At 44.4% G+C, this 19,397-nt stretch overlaps 1 protein-coding gene across 5 annotated transcripts in view; it reads right to left on the reverse strand.

Annotated features, from left to right (window-relative positions):
* irag2 (inositol 1,4,5-triphosphate receptor associated 2) overlaps window positions 1-19,167 on the reverse strand; it is a 184,640-nt gene extending 165,473 nt beyond the window's left edge. For 4 of the 5 annotated variants that reach the window (XM_086009980.1, XM_086009978.1, XM_086009979.1 and 1 more), the window contains exons 1-6: window positions 19,099-19,167; window positions 13,441-14,068; window positions 10,189-10,299; window positions 7,085-7,265; window positions 5,114-5,187; window positions 4,866-4,944 (exon numbers count right to left, since the gene is read on the reverse strand). In XM_086009980.1, the coding sequence (XP_085866106.1) occupies window positions 4,866-4,944; window positions 5,114-5,187; window positions 7,085-7,265; window positions 10,189-10,299; window positions 13,441-14,017 (1,022 nt within the window). In that variant the 5' untranslated portion in view covers window positions 14,018-14,068; window positions 19,099-19,167. Of the gene's footprint in view, window positions 1-4,865; window positions 4,945-5,113; window positions 5,188-7,084; window positions 7,266-10,188; window positions 10,300-13,440; window positions 14,069-19,039 lie in introns of all 5 variants that reach the window. The other variant, XM_086009977.1, reaches the window with a different exon arrangement.
* Between the last annotated feature and the right edge of the window lie 230 nt (window positions 19,168-19,397).

Raw genomic sequence — 19,397 nt, forward strand, 5'->3', positions numbered from 1 at the left:
GAACCCAGAAGAGGTTACTCTCAGAGAAAGAGCTGATGCTAGATAAGGCTTTCAGCGTGGCAGTATCGTATGAAGCAGCAGCAAGGGGAGCTGCGGAAATACAACAAAAGCCACAGGAAAACGGCACCCACAAAATGACACGGGGATTTGAAAAATGTTATCGCTGCGGCAGAACAACCCATGACCAGAAGGACTGCTGGTCCAAGGACAAACTATGCAGGCAATGCGGAAAGATGGGACACATTGCACGAGTTTGCAGGTCTGGGAAGAAGACTAACGACAACAAAAATGCTACTAAGGAACAGTACAGGAAAGTACAAAAGATGACGGACAGTAGTTCCGAAGACCAGAAGAGCAATAGTGAATCCGGGAACAAGAGGCTAAGCTGTCTCAAACTTCACAACGTAATCGCAAAAGAGGATCACCGAACCACGTGGGTCACCCTCACGATAGCAGGGTCCCAAGTCAAAATGGAATTGGATACAGGATCAGCCCTGACCGTCATGAATCGACGAGACTACGAGTGGCTATTCTCACACATACCCTTGAAAGAGACATCCATTGCCTTGAAGACGTATACGGGGCAGAAAGTATACCCCAGAGGGAAAATAAGGGTGCCTGTCGAATACAACGGCAAGGAAATACAGAAATTGTATCTGTACATACTGCAAGATGGTGGACCACCGTTACTGGGACGTGAATGGATCAGAAAGATAAGTTTAGACTGGCACTCCATTCAGGCACTGACGGTGGCTGGTAAAAAGGATGATGACGTCACACCTGGACGATTGTCAAAAATCTTAGCTGACGCCAAAGAGGTATTTCAACAAGAACTGGGAACTCTTAAAGGCGTAACCACCTCGATAAAAATAGAAGAGAATGCAATTCCCAAGTTTTTCAAAGCAAGACCGGTACCGTATGCAATTCGACCAGCCGTCGAGGCAGAGCTGGAGAATCTGGAGAATGCAGGCGTGTTATCTAAGGTAGACTGGAGCGAGTGGGCGACACCCATCGTTCCGGTCATGAAGAAAATGTTAAACAATAAGTCTGAGGAGCCAAGGAAGGTTCGCATCTGTGGGGACTTCAAGGTGACGGTGAACCCAGTCCTTCACACAGTACAATATCCTCTCCCGAGGATAGAAGATATTTTCGCCTCACTATCTGGAGCGAAGCGTTTTACAAAAATTGACCTAGCACAAGCATATTTGCAGATGGAGGTTGAAGAATCCTCTAGGATGTATCTCACGATAAACACTCACAAAGGTCTTTACCAGTATAATCGACTGGTATTCGGAGTAGCATCAGCTCCGGCGATATGGCAAAGAGCGATGGAACAAGTCCTGCAAGGGATTCCGGGGACTCTGTTACTTGGACAACATCCTAGTGACAGGTGAAGATGACAGCGAACACCTTGCCAACCTAGAGCAGGTGCTCACTAGACTAAGAGAACATGGGCTACGAGCCAATCGCCCCAAGTGTGAGTTTTTTAAGAAACAGATATCATATTGTGGCCACGTGATTGATGAAGAGGGGTTACATAAGTCCCCTGACAAAATTGAAGCGGTGGTTAAGGCTCCAGCGCCTGAAAATGTGTCGCAACTGAGGTCATTCCTCGGATTGGTGAATTACTACCATAAGTTTTTGCCGAATTTGTCCACAATTCTGCACCCACTGAATGCCCTACTACAAACTGGAGTAGCATGGAAATGGAGCGATGAATGTAAGCGGGCCTTTCAGAAGAGTAAAGACCTAATCACTTCAAGAGAAGTATTGGCTCACTACAACCCATCACTACCGATAAGACTGGCATGTGATGCGTCTCCCTACGGCATTGGAGCGGTACGGTCACATAAATTCCTTGATGGTTCAGAGAGGCTGATAGCTTTTGCGTCACGCTCGTTAACTTCAGCCGAGCGTAACTGCACCCAGATTGACAGAGGCCCTCAGCCTGGTGTGTGTGGGGGGGGGTGGGGGGGGTGAAGAAGTTCAATCACTACCTGCACGGTCAGAAATTTACTCTACTAACTGATCATCAACCTCGTCTCCATTTTCAACCCTCAGAAGGGCGTCCCGATAATGGCAGCACAACGGCTACAGAGGTGGTCCCTTTTCCTAGGGGCACACCAATATGACATCGAGTACAAAGGAACTAAACAGCATGGGAATGCTGATGGATTGTCGTGCCTACCGTTGCCGACGGTGGAAGAAGCACCTGCAGTGGATCCTGTGGAGATATTCCACTCGACCATAGCCGAATGTCTACCTGTGACGAATGCAAACATAGAAAAGGAAACACAAAATGACCCGACACTCTCCTAGGTCTATGATTTAACAGTGAAGGGATGGCCAGCACATGGCGAACCACTGCTGCCAGCATTCTCGCCGAGAAGAGAACAGCTGTCAGTGTGCAGAGGAACCTTGATGTGTGGATACAGAGTAGTAATTCCACCCAAATTGAAGGATAGAGTGCTCAATGAGCTTCATGAGGGTCATCTGGGAGGGGTAAAAATGAAGAACTTAGCCAGAGCGTTTGTGTGGTGGCCGGGAATCGATAGAGAAATCGAAGAGATGACCAAGAGCTGTACAGGATGCCAGAAGGTCCAAAACGCCCCACCACAAGCCCCTCTACATCCATGGGAGTGGCCCTCATCTCCATGGCAAAGGGTGCACATTGATTTTGCTGGTCCATTTATGGACTCGATGTTTTTAATTGCAGTGGATGCTCAAAGTGGCCAGAGGTAATAAAAATGTCCTCAACCACCACAGAAAAAACTATCACAGTCTTACGAACCATATTCGCCAGAAATGGGCTGCCTGAACAGATTTGCTCCGACAATGGGCCACAGTTTGTGTCTGAAGAGTTCCGGAGGTTCGTAAAGAACAATGGTGTTAAGCATTACACATCCGCCCCATATCATCCAGCCACCAATGGATTGGCTGAGAGGTTCGTTCAAACATTCGAGAAGGCTATCCAGGCAATGTGTAATGAAGACATACCCCTACAACACAAGGTGGATAACTTCTTGTTTGCCTACCAGAATGCGACACATGCGGTTACCAACCAAACTCCAGCCATGATGTTCTTCAATCGAAGACTATGATGCCACTTGGATTTGGTTAAGCCAAACATCAGACGAGATGTGGAGAACAGGCAGTTTCAGAATATGAATGAAAGGCCAACCAGGAGTTTTAAGATAGGTCAACCAGTTTTGGCCCAGGACTACCACACAGAGAAATGGCAGCCAGGAACGATCTGCACACGGCAAGGACCCCTAATGTATACCGTGGATGTTGGAGAGAGCATTGTAAGACGCCATGCTGACCAGATTCTAGAGTCACTGGAAAACATCAATTCCACACCACGATCCGATACACCTGGTGATGAAACCGAAGTACCAATTGCATCTACCTCAGAATCGGTGATATTGGAAGCAGACGAACCAAAATGACGTTGATCCCGAATCAACTTTGCCAGAAGAACCGGATACCCCAAAGAGGCGTTATCCAGACAGAATCAGGAAGCCTCCTCAAAGACTGAACTTATAATTGCTTAACTTCAGCTAATGTATCTAGCAACTGTAATTGTAAATGTTATTTAATTATTAATCGAATGTTATGTACTGTTTAGCTAAAAGGGGAGGAATTGTAGTGTATGTACTTTGCAGAGGGAACTATATTCTGCAGCCCCTGTATACTGCAGTACTAGTGACCACCCCTGTATATAAGCCTGTGTAGTAACTTTGCATAGTTAGTTCCAGTTTGTCTCCACTCAGTAAAGACCTGTTGTAACCAAATCCTGCAGTCCGTGTCTCAATTACACACGGACATAATATACATTACAACACTGACTACGCTTCAAAAGTACTTTGGGATGTCCCGAAGTTGTGGAAGGTGCTACATAAATGCAAGTCTTTCTTTCTTCCTTCTTTCACTTCCAACCGTCTCTGGGCTCCCGCCCATACATGGTAAAACAGCACAGGACCAAACAAATGGACAAGCACGAGGAACTCTCATACTCAGTCTCCACATAAGCCACAGCCAGCAGATCTTGACTGGAGCAACACAACAAAAGGTAGTGGCCTCATGAGGCGTGTACTTCATCTACAATGAAGGTGGCTCTCCATCCAATTCACAAGTGGGAATCCTTTCATAGGACTTTCCTCCCAAAATACATACATATACACACATATATTTTTTAAATAAAGAAGATCTACTCCAAATTTAACAGTTTCACAAGTGATAGCCCATTGCCAATATTTCTCGTAAGGTAAGGTAATGGAGTTAAGAGGGCAGATGTTCCTCATTTACTGTTTGTTCGACCTTGCTGCACACAAATCAGCTGCCACCTTTGCCTACGAAACAGTGACTGCACTTCAAACATGAAAGGCGCTATAACAGTGCACGTTTTCTATTAAATATGACCCGTTTCTATACCCAGAAATGGGCCGAAACTAATTTCCACCCCATAGCATCTACAACACAGAAACTGGCCATTCGGCCCAACTTGTCTAAGCTGGTGTTTGCACGTCACACAAGCTTCCTCTCATCCTGCACCTCCTGTATCCCTCTACCTCATGTCTGCATCAATGCCAGCTGCATTAACCACTATGTGGCAGTGAGTTACAGAATTACATTTAAAATTGGATATTGGGTTGGGTGGTGTGGAAAGAGGACAGAAAAAAAAAGTGATCATTTATCACAAAAGATCTTCCCTGGTGAGCCACAGGTGGTGCGAAAGTGTGATGGGTATAATGTGACATGACAAGTGTGATGCTTACAGGAAGTGCTCATTGTGTGCAATTGACCATTCACACGGAACCACACGCCATCCACAGTGATATCAACTTAACAAATGCATTGCTTACAGGTCTCCTCTTGAAATTTCCCCGCCAAATGCCTCCAAGCTTCCCCCTGTTCGATCGATTGCATCGGAAAATTTTATTCCTAACAAAAATGACCAAAGTTTGTATGAGCTTAAGCTGGGCGTTAGGCGACATACTTAAAAACATCTGCGAAACAAAACTAGCGTCTAAAATTTGACCCCGGGGAAAGAGCACGCAATAGCACCAGGGGGAAAAATTTTAAGCGATAGATCGACCGTGAAAGGCATTACCTGATACAAGACCATCGCCAAGTTGGACAACATCTTCATTAACATTTACAGCTTCTTGTGTCTCCTCATGGATACTATAACACATCCAATGTAGAAGAAAATATCGCTTAAATCAATAATCCATTGTAAGCCAGATTCATTTCCAGCACTTGCATCATTAATACTTACATATAGACTCAATTAGAACCTGCCAGGGCTGAAGTAAAACATAAAATACATTCCAGGAAAGAAAAAAAATAGCATTTTATGCAAAAAGATATAGTTTGGTACAAACGCTTCAATGCTGCAGTCAGTGGAAAAGTTCACATTTTGAGCCATAAGCAGAGCACGGAGATGAAACTGCGGAGGGAAGCGTTCTGTACGTACATTCCACATTCCTTGGGACAAAGCGTTGAACTGAATCAAGATATCAGATCAATTACCAAGCTTCTGGGGCTCACTAATTTCAGGCCATCCTGTCCTATTCGTGCACAGGTGTACCCCCGTGGTACAAGAAAACTCACACAGCATCCACAGTTCCTTTGGATTGGTGAACACTCCTCTCAGCTTCACCACAATCGATTCAAGGTGTTTTTACTGAGTATTTGCAGGCAAAAGCACAAGGTGCTAGACAAGTAACCATTTGCATTTTTGCAGTTGTACCAGTGAAAACATTCGTGTCAAACCTTTTAAGTTCTTGCTGGACTTTCACAAATAAGCTTAAGGGAGCAGTTCCCATCAGGATTCACTCCCAGCGCTGTTCACGTTCTTAATGGTCAACAACATCGCTACGTTTAGCCAATCAAGTGTGCAAGAGAGGAAGTGTTACAATGAAGTGACTGTAGGAATCTCATTTTAAGATCATGTATTTCTCGCTCATCTCCCCACATCCTGAAGTCATCTTACGCTACACAGCGTTTTGACAGAGAGGATGCATATGAACCTGTCCCCTAGGCCCTGCAACCAGCTATAAAGAAATATACAGTTTGGGGTTGGGGGGGGGGGGGGGGGGGGAAAGAGAGAAAAGAGAGCAGAGAGCTGGCTATCTTGACCTTTAGTTTTCCTTCCTCAGGCAACCTAGGTAATGGTAGAAGCCAACACTCACGCCACAGAGCTGAAACCACATCCTGTCATGTTACGTACACACACAAACAAACATGCATTGCTGGGAGTCACTTCGATCAGTGTTGGACTTCACATGGCGAGCAAGTTAAAAGGAACAAGCGCACACAATCCTACTCAATAACCATTCGAAAGTCCCACATCAGCACAATAGTGAAGGGTAATGTAACGTACCAGCAGGCAGATTGGCCAAACAGTAAATGATCACCTTGAATTTAAATATTAAAAAGGATACAAATAATGAAGTGTGAAAAGTACTGCAACCAACACAGGAAGATAAAAGTCAACAAGTTCAAGGTTTTTCTTGAACCAATCGATTCTCATTTCCTAAAATGTTACTGTACTTGCTCTCAAACTACCTAAATAGGGCAGCAGGAGGAAGGTGGCGGGGGAGAAAAGTATAGAACCAGAATCCAAATGCAGGTGATCCAGATGGACAATAGTACTTAAATATTCTTGGTTTGTGGGTGGCGCTGGTGAGGCCACATTTATCGTCCACCCTTTGCCCCAAGGTGGTGTTGGTGGGCCTCCTCCTTAGCCAATTGTTTGCACAATGGAATGGCTTGCGAGGCCACTTCAGAGGGCATCAAGAGTCAACCATGTAGAGTAGGACTGGAGTCAGACTGGGTAAAGGGTGGCAGATTCCCTTTCCCTGATGGACGTAAGTGAACCAAGCTGGGTTTTTCAACAATCTGCCAACATGCATGCTCATTTGTTCTGATGCCAGCTCACAATTCACCAGATTTATTGAATTCATTGAATGTACAACTTATCAGGTAGCAGAATATAACATAAATCAGTCACTTGGGCTCAGCACAGACCAGGGCTCCAGTCATACAAACTATACTTATAGTCCTTGCTATTCCTAACCTTCTCCTCCTACAGTCTTCGATCCACTCTTTCATCACCGCACGATAAGTGTCCAGATCAATAGAGACATCCTTGTTATCTGGGTCCAGCATGTTGCACAAATCCTCAAGGCCACTGTCCTCAGAGCTGCGGCTCGTGGTGTGTCGCAGGTAGTCCACGATCTCAGAAACAGCCACTTTCCCTGCAGAAAGGAATGGGCCCAAACTTTTTTGATAATGCGGATCATTATTCACTTTGATGAGATTTCATGGGGTCAAACTAATCCCACTAGACATGGGATTACCAGCGAGAAGTCAACAGCTGAGACATTCCAGCTTTCCCAGTGGGACACACTATGCAAGTGGCAAAGCCACCAACTTCACGTCCCCTCATGAATTAGAATCATAGAATAGTACAGCACAGGAGGCGGCTATTCGACCTGTCGAGTCTGCGCTGGCTCTTTCGAAGAGCAATCCAATTTGTCCCACTCCCCGCTTTATTACGGCAACTTTTTCGCCTTCAAATATTTATCCCATTCCCTTTTGAAGGCTACTATTGAATCTGTATCCACCACCCCATCAGGCTGTGCATTCCAAATCCTAACCACTCATTGCGTAAAAAAGGTTTTCCTCATGTCGCCTCTGGCTCTTTTGCCAATCACCTTAAATCTGTGCCCACTGGTTATCGACCCTTCAACGATTGGTAACCATTTCTCTTTCTCCTTATTTATTCTATCTAAACCTTACATGATTTTATTAAACACCTCTATCAAATCTCCTCTTAGCCTTCTCTGCCCTAAGGAGAACAATTGGACCCACCTCCCCCGCCACCCATGTGCGATTTACAATTCGGTTAAGGATGGATTGAAAACTTGCCTGTAGAAAGTGGCAAAGTCTGAATGCCAGTCAAGGCAGAGACCAAACTGTGGCCTCCTGAATGGGATCTAACACTCCTGCTACAGTGGAGTCTCCTTAGTCACTTTCCATAGCAACAGCTGTTCAATATTCAAACAACGGTCAAATCAGTTTACTAATGTGGAGCATATTGCCCTCTCCTGGAGAAACACATGAACGGAGACATCACTCATTTTCTAAACTGCCTGACACATTATTACAAGGGAAAGCAACAGGAGCAACACCGTGTTTAGGCCACAGTACTCGTCATTCTAGATGGTTATCTAATAAAAATTAGGAATTGCTAGATGGAGAGAGCAAGGTCCATCTAGATCACCTTCTAGCATCCTGGGAGTCACATGATACAATAATGGAGTTGTTGACTAATCAGGGCAATCAATCTCTATCAATGAGTCTACAACAGACCCAGACATGAGGCGAGGCAAATCCCAGTGATGGAGAGCTTTGGGATCCAGAGGTCGAAAGACACCTGTTCCTCCCAAGCATGCTACACTCACCACACATCATGTCTCCAATTACATAGAACATACAGCACAGAAACAGACCATTCGGCCCAACCAGTCCATGCCGACGTTCACGCTCTACTCGAGCCTCCTCCCATCTTTCCTCATCTAACTATCAGCATAACCCTCTATTCCCTTCTCCCTTACATGCGTATCTAGCTTCCCCTTAAATACATCTATACTATTCACTTCAACCACTCCCTATGGTAGCTAGTTCCACATTCTCACCACTCTTTGGGTAAAGAAGTTTCTTCTGAATTCCCTATTGGATTGCTTGGTGACTATCTTATGTTGATGGCCTCTAATTTTGCTCTTCCCCCCTGGAATTTTTTGAGGATGTAACTGGTAAAATAGATAAGGGAGAACCAGTGGATTTTCAAAAGGCTTTCGATAAGGTCCCACATCAAAGATTAGCGTGTAAAATTAAGGCACATGGGATTGGGGGCAAGGTATTGACTTGGATAGAGAACTGGTTGGCAGACAGAAAGCAAAGAGTTGGAATAAATGGCTCTTTTTCCGAGTGGCAGGCAGTGACTAGTGGGGTACCGCAGGGGTCGGTCCTTGGACCCCAGCTATTCACAATATATATTAATTATCTGGACGAGGAAACTAGATGTAATATCTCCAAGTTTGCAGATGACACAAAGCTGGGTGGGCATGTGTATGATTTGAACAGGTCAGGTGATTGGGCAGAAGCATGGCAGATGCAATATAATGTGGATAAATGCGAGGTTATCCACTTTGGTGTCAAAAACAGGAAGGCAGATTATTATCTGAATGGCAATAGATTGGGAGAAGGGGAAGTGCAACAAGACCTGGGCGTCCTTGTGCACCAGTCGCTGAAAGTAAGCATGCAGGTGCAGCAGGCGGTTAAGAAGGCAAATGGTATGTTGACCTTCGTAGCGAGAGGGTTTGAGTACAGGAACAAGGATGTCTTGCTGCAGTTGTACAGGGCCTTGGTGAGACCACATCTTGAGTATTGTGTGCAGTTTTGGTCGCCTTATCGGAGGAAGGATGTTCTTGCCATGGAAGGAGTGCAGCGAAGATTCACCAGGCTGATACCTGGGATGGCAGGAATGACGTATGAGGAGAGATTGGGTCGATTGGGCTTGTACTTGCTGGAGTTTAGAAGAATGAGAGGGGATCTCATCGAAACTTATAAAATTCTAACAGGACTAGACAGACTAGATGCTGGAAGGATGCTCCCGATGGTCGGGGAGTCCAGAACCAGGGGTCACAGTCTAAGGATAAGGGGTAAGCCATTTAGGACAGAGATGAGGAGGAATTTCTTCACCCAGAGAGTGGTGAACCTGTGGAATTCTCTACCAAAGAAGGCAGTAGAGGCCAATTCATTAAATATATTCAAGAAGGAGTTGGATATATTTCTTAAGGCTAAAGGGATCAAGGGATATGGAGAGAAGGCAGGAACAGGATACTGAATTTGGATGATCAGCCATGATCTCATTGAATGGTGGAGCAGGCTTGAGGGGGTCGAATGGCCTACTCCTGCTCCTATCTTCTATGTTTCTATGTAAGTGAAAACACTCTCTGTATCCACTCTATCAAAACCTTTCATAATTTTATAGACCTCTATTAGCTCACCCCTCAGCCTTCTCTTTTCAAAAAGAGACCCAGCCTGTTCATCCTTTACTCGAATATCGTACCCCAAAATGTTATTATCTGAATGGTGAAGGTAGAACTGCTTTACCTCTCTGCCTTATGTCACAGGCATAGAAAATAGTGTCCAGCAAATCCTCCTCACAGATCAGACTTGTATCTTCGGCATTTTCCATTCTGTTTGGCACTGCAGGCTCATTTACTTTAGAAAAATAGTGAAAGGTTGAAGAAAACATACAGCTTTAGTCAAGTGTCACCATCACTTTTAACTCATGCTGTGTTTACCTTCCAAGTTTAATGTTCCATTTATGAGCATTCTTTTATACATATTTTGCTAAATGATGACAGTTCCTCCGTTAATTTCTTTAGAAGCACATCAAACATACAGTGAGGGTAATTCAGTGCATGTACATGTACAATTAGGCAATAGAATAAGGGACTCAGTATCATTTAGTTGAATGTAAATCAGTTCTTCATTTAAACGGTCACATTAGTATAAATGTCTTACCCATAAACTGATATCCTAATACCATACTGTCATATTTTATGCAGTAATTAATAAATACATCCCATGTGCAAGTATACAATTGAGAAAAATCAAATCATAGAATGGTTACAGTGCAAAAGGAGGCTATTCGACCCGTCGAGCCTGTGCCGGCTCTCTACAAGAGTACGTCAGTTAGTCTCACTCCCCCGCCCTTTCCTCGTACCCCTGCAAATTCTTTTCCTTCAGGTACTTACCCAATTCCCTTTTGAAAGCCACAACTGAATCTGCCTCCACCACCCTTTCAGGCAGCGCATTCCAGATCCTAACCACTCACTGCATAAAAAAGATTTTCCTCATGTCGCCTTTGGTTCTTCTGCCAGTCACTTTAAATCCGTGTCCTCTGGTTCTCCACCCTTCCGCCAATGGGAACAGTTTCTCTATCTACTCTGTCTAGACCCCTCATGATTTTGAACACCTCTATCAAATCTCCTCTTAACCTTCTCTGCTCTAAGGAGAACAAGCCCAGCTTCTCCAGTCTATCCATGTAACTGAAGTCCCTCATCCCTGGAACCATTCTCGTAAATCTTTTCTGCACCCTCTCCAAGGCCTTCACATCCTTCCTAAAGTGCGGTGCCCAGAATTGGACACAATACTCCAGTTGAGGCCGAACCAGTGTTTTACAAAGGTTCATCATAACTTCCTTGCTTTTGTACTCTATGCCTCTATTTATGAAGCCCAGGGTCCCATATGCTTTTTTAATTGCTTTCTCAACCTGCCCTGCCACCTTCAATGATTTGTGCACATATACCCCCAGGTATCTCTGTTCATGCACCCACTTTAAGATTTTACCATTTGGTTTATATTGCCTCTCCTTGTTCTTCCTACCAAAATGTATCACTTTGCACTTTTCTGCGTTAAATTTCATCTGACACGTGTCCGCCCATTTCACCAGCCTGACCATGTCCTCTTGAAGTCCATCACTCTCCTCCTCACTGTTCACTATATTTCAAGTTTTGTCTCATCTGCAGATTTTGAAATTGTGCCCTGTCCAAGTCCAAGTCATGAATATATATCAAGAAAAGCTGTGGTCCTAGTACCGACCCTTGGGGAACACCACTGTATACTTCCCTCCAGTCTGAAAAACAACCGTTCACTACTACTCTGTTACCTGACACTTAGCCAATTCCGTATCCATGCTGCCACTGTGCCTTTTATTCCATGGGCTTCAACTTTGCTGGCACTTTATCAAATGCTTTTTAGAAGTCCATGTACACCACGTCAACTGCATTGCCCTCATCAACCCTCCGTTACCTCATCAAAAAACTCGATCAAGTTAGTAAAACACGATTTGCCTTTAACAAATCCGTGCTGGCTTTCCTTAATTAATCCACAGTTGTCCAAGTAACTGTTAACTTTGTCCCTGATTATCATTTCTAAAAGCTTCGTCTCTACTGAGGTTAAACTGACTGGCCTGTAGTTGCTGGGTTTATCCTTACAACCTTTTTTGAACAAGGGTGTAACATTTACAATTCTCTAGTCGTCTGGCACCACCCCTGTATCTAAAGATGATTGGAAGATTAAGGCCAGTACCTCTGCGATTTCCCCCTTAACCTTCCTCAGCATCCTGGGATGCATCCATTCCGGCCCTAGTGACTTATCGACTTTAAATACAGCCAGCCTTTCTAGTACCTCCTCTATCAATTTTTATCTCATCCAGTATCTCCACCACCTCCTCTTTCACTATGGCTTTGGCAGCATCTTCTTCCTTGGTGAAGACAGATGCAAAGTACTCATTTAGTACCTCAGCCATGCCCTCTGCCTCCATGCGCAGGTCACCTTTTTGCTCCCCAATTGGCCCCACCCCTCCTCTTACTACCCAATTATTTATATGCCTATAGAAGACATTTGAATTCCCTTTTACGTTAGCTGCCAATCTATTCTCATACTCTCTCTTTGCCCCTCTTATTTCCTTTTTCACTTCCCCTCTGAACTTTCTATATGCATCTTGATTCTCACTTGTATTCTCAACCTGACGCGCTCTCTATCACTTTTGTCATCCAGGGAGTTCTGGCTTTTGTTGCCCTACCTTTCCTCCTCGTGGGAATATACCTCAACTGTACCTGAACCACCATCTTTTTAAAGGCAGCCCATTGCTCGATTACAGTTTTGCCTGCCAACCTTGGATTCCAATTTACCCAGGCCAAATCTGTTCTCAACCCACTGAAATTTGCCTTCCTCCAATTAAGTATTTTTGCTCTAGATTGCTCCCTGTTCTTTTCCATAGCTAATCTAAACCTTATGATATTATGATCACTGTTCCCTAAATGTTCCCCTACTGACACTTGCTCCACTTGACCCACCTCATTCCCCAGAACCAGATCCAGCAATGCCGCCTTCCTCGTTGGGCCAGAAACATACTGATCAAGAAAGTTCTCCTGAACATACTTCAGAAATTCTTCCTCCTCTCTGCCCTTTACACTATTACTATTCCAGTCTATATTAGGATAATTGAAGTCCTCCATTATTACTCTACAGTTCTTGCACCTCTCTAATTGCCCTGCAAATTTGCTCCTCTATCTTTCCTACTAGTTGGTGGCCTATAGAATACACCTAATAGTGTAATGGCACCTCTATTATTTCTTAACTCTAACCAAATATATTCTGTCCTTGACCCCTCCAGGACAATATAAATGCAAGTTTTATCGAAAGTAAACTGGGCACTTTAATAATAATGAGTGCTTTGAATTCTGGACACTAGAATCCAAATCACACTGCATCAAACAAAATTAGACTCTCCATAAATGAAAACATTTACTTAAAGCTGTACACGTGCTAACCGCCCCCTTATCAACTTACCGCTAGTCTCAGCCAAGGATAATTTCTTTGCCACAGGAGATTGTGGTCTGTGCAAGCGGGTGTAGAAGCTAAAGTTGGTGGAGTTAACTGGACTACATGCAGCGCTGCAGTCATCGCTGGTCAGTATATGATGCTCAATATTAATAATGGCCGAGTGGGGATGGCTCAAAATGGCAACATTTCTTTCACTCTCACTAACTGGTGTTGAGCAGTTCTGAGCTCTGCAGGGATGCTGTGGCTTGGAGGCTATTTCTCCAATTGAACTGACAACTGTGTAAGTAGAACTGACGGTGGAAGACGTTCCTGCTGGATTTCTTGGTTGACCGGATGAGGTTTCAGGTGATAACGTATAATTAGCAACTGCAATATTCACTTCCTGCTCCATTGCATGATTTTCCACTGTTCTGCTCCTTAGAATCACTTCCATATTCTTCTTGAGGCTAATCTGAGGGCTCTCAAAGTTTCTGGATCGAAATTTAGGGATTTGCAATGTAGGGTTGGACACCTGATCCCTCCTCCGAATGGTTTGGATTTTTCGGCAAATGCTCTCCACTGGGTTATGGCGCTTGCTACTCATGGCCTTGTCTGAACTGCTGGGCGAATATCCCACTCTTGCACATTGAAGTGTCTGGAAACAACAGCAAAATGCAAAGCTATTTCTAAACCATATATACATACAAACACAAGAAAAATCAAACTTTACTAAACAATAGGATTACACAACTTCAGTTGTTTAACCTCAGTAGTGGGGGAGCTTTTAGAAACAATAACCAGGGACAAAATTAACAGTCACTTGGACAAGTGTGGATTAATTAAGGAAAGCCAGCACGGATTTGTTAAAGGAAAATCGTGTTTAACCAACTTGATTGAGTTTTTCTGATGAGGTAACAGAGAGGGTTGATGAGGGCGATGCGGTTGATATGGTGTACATGGATTTCCAAAAGGCATTCTACAAAGTGCCACATAATAGGCTTGCCAGCAAAGTTGAAGCCCATGGAATAAAGGGGACAGTAACAGCATGGATACAGAATTGGCTAAGTGACAGGAAATAGAGAGTAGTGGTGAACGGTTGTTTTTAGGACTGGAGGAATGTATACAGTGGTGTTTCCCAGGGGTTGTTACTAGGACCACTGCTTTTCTTGATATATATTAATGACTTGGATGTGGGTGTACAGGACACAATTTCAAATTTTGCAGATGACACAAAACTTGGAAGTATATTGAACAGTGAGGAGGATAGTGATAGACTTCAAGAGGACATGGACAGGCTGGTGGAATGGGCGAACACGTGGCAGATGAAATTTAACGCAGAAAAGTCTGAAGTGATACATTTTGGTAGAAAGAATGAGAGGCGGCAATATAAACTAAAGGGTACAATCCTAAAGGGGGTGTGTGTAGAGACCCCTGGGGGTAATATGTGCACAAATTATTGAAGGTGGCAGGGCAGGTTGAGAAAGCAATTAAAAAACCTTACAGGATCCCAGGCTTCATAAATAGAGGTATAGCCATGGGGGGATTTGAAAACAAGGTTGAGAATTTTTAAATCAAGGCATTGTTTAACTGGGAGTAGGTCAGTGAGCACAGGAGTGATGGGTGAACGGGACTTGGGGCGAGTTAGATAGATAAGAATGGAACACTCTTCTTTGAAGCTTTCTGGACCCACTTCCTTTGTCAAACACTAGAGCTGATGGACTAAGATGATAATAGTGAAAGGAAACCTCCTGATGGTACACAATTGGGGCCGGAGACTGCATATAACAAACAAGCAGACCAAATAATCATCTGCGTAGATTAGGGGATTTAGCTGTTGAGTGGTAGATGTCACTTAATGTTGACGAATGCAAGGTGATTAGATTGAAGAAGATTGAGCAAGTAGTGGGAATTTTTTTTTTTTTTAATACTCATTCTCAGGATGCGGGCGTCGCTGGAAAGGTCAGCATTTATTGCCCATCCCTAGTTGCCCTGAGAAGGTGGTGATGGACCTTTTACTTGAACTGCTGGCGATACAACTGAGTGACTTGCTAACAGGTAAACATCAACCACATTGGTGTGGGACTAGAGTCACATACAGGCCAGACCGGGTAAGGACGGCAGGCTTCCTTCCCTAAAAGACATTAGTGAACCAGTTGGGGTTTTATAACAATCCGACAGCTTCAGTCACTTTTACTGACACCAGCTTTGTTTTCCATATTTTACTTTTTTTTTTATAAACTGAATTCAAATTCTCAAACTGCCATGTTGGTATTTGAACTTGTCCTCTGGATTATTAGTCCAGGTCTCTGTTGAACAGTAGTCTACATGGCAATACAGTGAGAGGATGTGAGGATCCTGGTAGAAAGATCATTGAAACCATCAACTCAGTGTAAACAGCAGTATAAAAAGACAAACAAGACCTTGGGATGTTTGGGCAGAGGGACAGACCGCAAGTCCCAGCGGGTAACAGCAAACTTGTATCGGGCACTGATTCAGCCTCAACTGCGAACAGTGTGGAAATCTCCACCGTATTACAACAACTTGCATTTATAGAGCACCTTGAGCCTTAAAAAAAAGCCCAGAGACGCTTCATAAACCAAAAAATTATTTACCAAGCCAAAGGAAGAGTGAACCAAAATGTGGACAAAGACATGGGTTTAAGCAGGTTTTTAAAGGAGAAAAGGGTGGGTCATGGGAGAGGGTTTAAGCAGATGTTGGTAGTGGAGAAAAGGCGGCCGGGTTCTCTCTGCTCTCCAGAATGATCCTGCAGTAGGTTTTGACAGAGGAGAATGAGGCCCAATAACACATGACATGGTCCAGCCAGATCTGGTGATGGCGGCCAAGCCCGTTGTACACCAAATATACTCGGGTCTAAAAGTTGGAGCCAGGACTTCCAGGAGTGAAATTAGGAAACACTTCTGCAAACAAAGGGTGGTCGAAGTTTGGACATCTCTTCCGCAAATGGCAATTGATGCTAGAACAATTGTTAATTTTAAATCTGAGATTGATAGATTTTTGGTAACCAAAGGTATTAAGGGATATGGGCCAAAGGCAGGTATATGGAGTTGGGTCACAGATCAGCCATGATCTCATTGAATGGCAGAACAGGCTCGAGGGGCTAAATGGCCTCCTCCTGTTCCTATGTAAACAGGCACCAAATGTAAGGAATCTGGGAATCATTACACTAGGGATAAAGATCACATTGAAGTTTTAGAGATTCTAAACAATATAGATAATTGAAGCCAATAAACTGATCGAATCACAAACTTACAGCCAAGTCACAGGTTCAAATCTCCTTCCTTCCCCAAAGTCTCCACCATGGATTTGTTAAACCAGAGAAAATGATCGTCAGCTTCATTTGGGGGGGGGGGGGGGGGGGGGGGGAGAGGAGAGGAGAGGGGGGGGGGGGGGAGAGGAGAGGAGAGGGGGGGGGGGGGGGGGGGAGAGGAGAGGAGAGGAAGGGCGGGCATTCCCCGAACAGACACTGCTCTCATTCAATGTAAAAATGGTCCCAGATGGAACTGTGCCCAACTTCAATGGTACTGAAATCACAGGAAGTAAACTGAACAGGAGCAGCGGGGAATTACAGACTCCCAAATACTTACTACATAAGAACATAAGAAATAGGAGCAGGAGTAGGCCATTTGGCCCTTCGAGCCTGCTCCACCATTCAATGAGATCATGGCTGATCTACCTCATCTCCACTTTCCTGCACTATCCCCATATCCCTTGACTCCCTTAATATTCAAAAATCTATCGATCTCGGTCTTGAATATACTCAACGACTGAGCCTCCGCAGCCCTCTGGGGTAGAGAATTCCAAAGGTTCACCACCCTCAGTGAAGAAATTTCACCTCATCTCAGTCCTAAATGGCCGACCCCTTATTCTGAGATTTTTTTTTTACTGAATGCAAGCCCTGGCAGGGGCCTTCTCAGGCCTTATAATGAAGCCTCAGGGACACCATACCATCCTCCAAAGTAACCAGAGCTTAAGTAACCAATGCTCCTAAATTTTTTAATTTATGCATAAGAAATAATTTACTGATTCCTTGACTGACACAGCAACCAATGCACACCAAACCATTGTATGTAATACACCGCTCCTAAAGTTCTATATTTTGGAGTTAAATGCTGCCAGATAAATGTATTTTTTAAGCCCATCTCGATCCAAGCAGTGAGGGCACAGCATCTTTTATCGGTCACCACACTACAACAGCTTAATGGCACAGAGGCAGAAACCTCAATGAGCAGCGCTGCTGATCCCCTCCTTTATTTGGATAGAGTTACTGACATTCATTTCACAGCTATACACAAGCTGGTTTCATCTCATTCTTAAAATGCTGACTGCAACTGGTTTATGGGCCAACATTTACCATTGAAGTTGGGCACAGTTCCATTGAATAACCATGGGAGTGCAGGAGGTGTGGGCTGGTGCTTGGGGTGGGGGATCCACCATAGGTAGACGACCGGTGGGGTGCTCCGCACCCCTGTGGTCTACCTATCTTTCTTCACCACACTCCCAGGCTATGGGAGCCGCCTTCTTTTTGCCGGATTTTCCATGCTTCCCGCCTCCTCTGCTAGTCTGCTGTAACGACTTACACCGCCCCTGGACCCATCTTCTGTTTCTTTACTGGTCTCATGATCTCCTTGTGCCTTGGACTATCATCCCTTTTATCATTTAATCAGTGCTGCCAGCCACCTTATCTTTCCCTCCCCCACCCCTTTCTCCCTGGCTTTGTATCAGCTGTTCCAGTTCTGATAAAAGGTCATCGACCCAAAATATCAACTCTGTTTCTCTCTCCAGCGATGCTGCCTGACCTGCTGGGTGTTTCCAGCATTTTCTGTTTTTATGCCATTTAATAATTGTCAGTTTTACATTTAAAGATATGTTACTATCCAGACCAAACCTGTGGATTATATGCAGCCCCCAAGCCTAGCAAAAACTGCCCTCAAAGTCCAGGTAACTCAAGACTATTGGTACTTAAATGATCTTATTTGCTGGTTTACCCTGATTGGCAGTTCCGGTTTGGAAAGGACTGTTCTTTAGTTGGTGGCTACATTCTAAATCAGCACATGCAGATCTGTTAGTATCAGTGACTTCAGATTAGGTGTAAGTTAATGGGATCGTGGATTTAGACATTTATTTGCGAGCCAGAGACGGCCCAAGACCTAACCTGGGTCAGTGGAATTTAGCGATGATAAAAATGAGGAACGAAAGAGTTTATTTTAAAATTTGAACGTGAAAAGAATCTGTGCGTCTCTTAACGAGAGATTTTTTTTACAAGGTATGTACAGGTCCTGAAGGTTGTGAATAAAGTTCGTTTAGGTGCAAAAAGAAAATGGGGCTTAAAAAGCAAAGCTAATATTTCATATATATTTTTTAAATGCACGCGTTACTCTGAACGGGAAGGACACCACATGTTGAAGGAGTCTTGTTGAATTAACCTGTTGGGTAGCGTCACTAAACCACTGGACAGGTTTTTAAATCATCGTTTGATGGGACACTTGCGGCGACTTTCCCCCGGGTCAGGGACTCCTACAGCCGTTCCCTTTCTATATCTGCGTCCCTCTAACCTGCTCCTAACCTCTGCAAACATCACCTTCATATTCAAGAGTTTTATCTTTACCTAAACGGCACTGCCCAGATTCCGCTGATTATAAATTGTTTGAGGCGTTTCACACTCACCCGCACGGCTGCACATTTACAACAGCACCTATTTTTCCCCAAACATGAATTAAAAGGACATTGGCTGGAATTTAAATAGCCCGCCGCAATGACGTGTTCCCCGCCCCTCGCCTCCAACGCAATGAATGAGCCGCCTGCACCCTCTAGAGGAAGATGTGAGCGCTGCACCCTGCAGCATTGCCAACCTGAGAGTGCAGGGCCGGTGCACAGCCTCAAGGTGGAACCAAAGAGCATGTTCGAGGTTTTCACAGAAGATTGGCATGGACCTACAAAACACTGGTGAAATTGCAGCAAATTCC

The sequence above is a fragment of the Somniosus microcephalus genome, chromosome 17, assembly GCF_052327205.1.
Source record: "Somniosus microcephalus isolate GS21.2 chromosome 17, FLI_Smic_1.0, whole genome shotgun sequence".
NCBI classification, from domain to species: Eukaryota; Metazoa; Chordata; class Chondrichthyes; order Squaliformes; family Somniosidae; genus Somniosus; species Somniosus microcephalus.